Source organism: Orycteropus afer, unplaced genomic scaffold (genome assembly GCF_000298275.1).
Source record: "Orycteropus afer afer isolate SDZICR_OR568_19922 unplaced genomic scaffold, OryAfe1.0 scaffold00295, whole genome shotgun sequence".
In the NCBI taxonomy this organism is placed as follows: Eukaryota; Metazoa; Chordata; class Mammalia; order Tubulidentata; family Orycteropodidae; genus Orycteropus; species Orycteropus afer.
Genome location: NW_006921882.1, coordinates 2,992,042 through 2,996,649, shown reverse-complemented (window position 1 = coordinate 2,996,649; position 4,608 = coordinate 2,992,042). Strand labels below are relative to the sequence as shown.

Here is a 4,608-nt window from a genome sequence, read left to right as displayed (position 1 = left end):
CACGAGGCCGACACACGGCGGACACGCCGTCTCCTCCTCGGTCACGAGGCCGACACACAGCACACTAACCGTCTCCTCCTGGGTCACGAGGCCGACACACGGCGGACACGCCATCTCCTCCTCGGTCACGAGGCCGACACACGGCGGACACGCCGTCTCCTCCTCGGTCACGAGGCCGACACACAGCACACTAACCGTCTCCTCCTCGGTCACGAGGCTGACACACAGCGGACACACCGTCTCCTCCTCGGTCACGAGGCCGACACACAGCACACTAACCCGCGCCCTCCTCAGTCACGAGGCCGACACTTACCTTGGACATCTGGGTCACCCACCATGTGCTCCTGCAGGCTGTCAAGGACTTTCTGAATCTCACTGCTGGGCACGCAGGTGTCATGTGTGGTCTCGAGTTGGCAGCAGGAGTCTTTCTGCTGCCCAGCCTTGCCCACAAGCAGCTCTAAGTCCCTGCTTATGTCAGGGAGAGGAGTCCGCCAATACAGGAAATTATTGAATGTGTCCTCAGAGTTCCATGGGTGGGCTGAACAGTTTGGTTCCAGGGGACTGTTGATGGGGGGCTCATTCACAGTATCAGGGAGTTTTAAGAAGGCCCTGGGCCCTGGGGATAGTCTGGCTGGCTCGCCTCCAGCCATAGCAGAGCCTTCCATGGGGTTTCCCATCAGGCCGTTCAAGGGAGCCCTGGCACACAGGATGTCACTGGCTTCCGTGGACATGCCTTCCATCCGTACATCTGGCTCCATCTGTACAGGCTTTCCTGAACTAGGTTGAATTGGAGAGGCAAACTTTGAGCAACACATCACAGACTGGGAGTAACATGGGCAAAGCAGGCCATCCACATCCTTGCAAGCCCCAGGCCTCCTCCTCCCAACTGCCAGCAGAGAGCAAGAGCAGAGATGCTCCAGGAGCCTCCTTCACTCCATGTGTGGAGGCTCAGGCAACCCCTCAACTACACAGTTATGCCAGGGCAGCAGGGGTCTGCTGTGGACACTCCCCCCCCCCACCACCGGTGCAACAGCTACTGCTCACCAGGATGTCCGCCAGGGGGCAGATACCAGAAAATAAAAGGGACTGGCCTCCCTAAGGGTGGGCTGCACGTCAGCCACTTTGAAAGTCTTAGAGGGAAATGTTCATATGGACCTGGAGTATGGCAGGAACTCAGTATGTTCTCATGGAGGAAGGGGGTGGGTGGCAAGGATGAACCCATCTTAAAAATGACTTGTATCATCTGAGCTGTCAATCATCCACTGGTTGTCTCTGGCCTAAGAGTAGCAATGGAGAGGTGCTTATAAAGTACCTCAAATGGACTTGTCAGCATGAAGCCATTCTCCTCAGAGGGACAGGGTGGGAACCCCAACGTCAGTTGCCATACTAGACACATGGAGTGAGTCAGGGCTTTCACTGCTACGTGCCCAAAATATCCCAGGTAACAAAAGCACCTCTGGGAGACTGCCCGTCTTTCCCCATGTAAATCATCTCGAGAACAGTGATCATCCTAAAGTACGAGACATTTCTCTATAGGTTACCGATCGCTGTTCTCAGCGAGTATCTCCTCTGAATGGAGGAGACACTGTCACTTCATTATTCATAAGTCAGGTTTCAAAAACATTACTGCAATTGCTTTTTGCCTTTTTACATAATGAAAGCTCTATGTCCCATCTTGCCCAGAAGGTCACTGTCACTAAAACTTAAGACAAGATCACTGTGAGGGTTTCTGGTGGATGTGGCAGGAGAAGCGGGGCTCTGGGGACACCCGGCTGGAGCTTACCAGACTGAGGAAGGGTCAGCACAGCTGCCTATGGGGGGAGCGCTGGGGTCTCGGTCCCGGCCTGGTGGGCGGATGCTCAGGGTCCCATCTTCTTGGACGTACAAGCCAGCCCGGGAGGGGTTTGCAAAGGTGGAAATGAAGGGCCCGAGGGACTGGAAGGCGGCCTGGCGCACCTGAAAGCGAGGGAGCAGGTGAGTGCAGCTCGGCTCTGAGTAAGAGGCTGGTCACCATCTGCCAGCGCCAGCCCAGTGGTGCCCAAGTTCTTCCTGCTTCCTCAGTCGTTTCCTCGACCTCAGCAGGAAATGAGGGAACGTGTCTGTGACCCTCCAGAATCCTCGTTCCCGTCTAGCCACAGCAGACCTGACAAAGTGCTGGAACGGCTCCGACTGTCCACGACAAGCACGTCTGCAAGGACGGCTCCTTCCTTCTCAATCCCAGCGCAGGCACGGAGAGTGGGGAGGCTGCAGCACCCACCGAAGCACTGGCGATTTTGGGATCCCTGATCTACACGTGATGGGCCACTGTTCACAGTGAGGACCAAATCCGTGCTCAAGTGAAAAGCCCGGGACGGCCCACGTGCTTGCTGTGGACTCACAGGCACACGGCACGGAGGCAAGTGTTACTCACCCATCGACAGGGGTCGCTGACGAGCCTGATGAAGAGCGGTGAGAGCTTGGCCCTGCGGACCTCGGGCGAGGTGGTGTAGGACACGGCCATGAAGCACTCAGCACAGGCTTTCCGCATCCCCCACACGGTATCCGAGCAGAGCTCAAAGAACTTTGGGATCTACCAAAATAAATGGCACCATTCACGGTGAGAGCTACAAGAGATGACTCCTAATGGGATAGGAGAAAAACAGGGGCCTGAACCTAAACCTTTAAGAATCCAGACTGACTCAACAGACTGAAGGACTCCCTAAGACCACTGCTTTGACATACTCTTTAAACCCTGAGGTCACCTCTTAGCTAAATAAGAGGTTGTCCCCCAAGATAAAGAATATCAGCCGTGAGTACTCTGCTCCTTTAAAAAATCATTGAAATGAGAACAGGTAACAATTACTTTGGGAGCCCTGGTAGCATAGTGCCTAAGGCACTTGACAGCTAACCAGAAGGTGGTGGTTCAAACCCACCAGCCACTCCTCAGAAGGAAGATGGGGCAATCTACTTCCGTAGTGATACTGCCTTGGAAACTCAAGGATGGGTTGCTATGAGTCAGGTCGACTAGACGGCACATAACAACAACAACAACAACAATTACTTTAAAACAAAAATTAGACAGTAAGGGGCCTGGGACACTAGATTAAACTAAATGGAGCAACCAGAATGGAAATAACGAGGATGTCCACATGGTAGAGAATGTAACCAATGTCAAGGAACAATCTGTCTAGAAATTGTTGACTGTGAACCTAAACTGCTGTGGAAACTCTCACCGAAAACATAGTAAAGTCTTATTTGAAAAGAAATAGTGCTGATCAAACCTGGTCACTCTGAAGAGGGGCAGAGCCTACTTACTGATGGAGTGAAGGCATATCCCGAAATCAAGGGCCAAGAAGGGTAGATACATTGGTGCAAACAGGATCATTTGAAACAGAGAGACATGAAGGTAAGTAGAAAAGAGGAATGGTTTAGTGAAATAACTTGGTTAAATTTAACAGGGTAAGAGGCAAAAACAAAAAATGCAGAATGACTGGTCATTGTTATATGAAGTATAGAGAAAAAAATTTGAAAAAAACTTTGACATGCACTGGGTGTCCCCACTAGCTCATCCATTCAGGGTACCACTGTCCTTGACTTTGACATGTAGCGGGTGTCCCCGCTGGCGCTCCCATTCAGGGCACCGCTGTCCTTGACTTTGACATGTAGCGGGTGTCCCCGCTGGCGCTCCCGTTCAGGGTACCACAGCTCTGCCGTGATAGGGTCAGCTGATATAAACTGTGGACCAAGCAAACAACTCCTGTCCACAGAAATGCAGACTGGGCGCAGGGCAACTGACTGTCACCCTGGACGTGGACAATTTGAATTGGCCTGCGAAGCCGCCCTAGTGTGCCCTGGTCTGATAAGAAAGGTGGGGAACACGAGCTTTCCCGTTCAACCAGCTGGAACCTCCTACTGGTTCTCTCATCAGCAGAGGAGTGAACTAAAACCTCTGGCATGAGTTTATTTTATAGCCGATTGCAAATCATGACTCTTACTGTGTTCTAAAACGTACCCTTTAGTGAGAGTTTGCTTTTAACATGTGAGCATGCAACAAATGGACTAAAGTGCTTCATGGATGGAAACACCATGGGATCGTGACAACACCGCCTATGGACACATGGGCTTTGTGGCCACTGTTGCTCTCCATTAACCAGAGACAACACCGGCACACAAAGCCATAGCTCCTTAAAACTCATTAATAAAATGATTAACTACTGGGTTAGAACTAGACTAGCATGACTTACAGTTAAAATAAAATGAGCTTCTAATTATAACCTTAATTATCAACTTGAAGATGACACTTTTTTTTTTTTTATTGTGATTTGGGTGAAAATTTAGAGCAAATTCACTTTCCACACAACAGCTCACATACACTTTGTCTCATAACACTGACTACAATTTACCCCAATGCAACAGCTCCCCTCCCACTTCCTCCCGATAGTTACCTCTTCCCTGTGTCCATCCTTCTATGTACTCCTGTTCTCTGAGCTGTCTCCTGGTGCATACACAGCCCTTCTTTCTCCCATGATTGTTCTCTCCAAGGACTGTATCTACCTCAGGTAAATGTTCAACTCATATGCCTGTCTTTTGTTTGGCTGGAAGCCACAGGTGTGGATTCAATACCACACC

At 51.0% G+C, this 4,608-nt stretch overlaps 1 protein-coding gene across 1 annotated transcript in view; it reads right to left on the bottom strand.

Moving 5' to 3' along the window:
* Nucleotides 1-4,608, bottom strand: part of LOC103206088 (serine/threonine-protein phosphatase 4 regulatory subunit 1-like) — a 104,042-nt gene that overhangs the window by 16,958 nt on the left and 82,476 nt on the right. The window contains exons 8-10 of the mRNA XM_042782389.1: nucleotides 2,411-2,569; nucleotides 1,784-1,956; nucleotides 314-777 (exon numbers count right to left, since the gene is read on the bottom strand). Of these exons, the coding sequence (XP_042638323.1) occupies nucleotides 314-777; nucleotides 1,784-1,956; nucleotides 2,411-2,569 (796 nt within the window). The remainder of the gene's footprint in view (nucleotides 1-313; nucleotides 778-1,783; nucleotides 1,957-2,410; nucleotides 2,570-4,608) is intronic.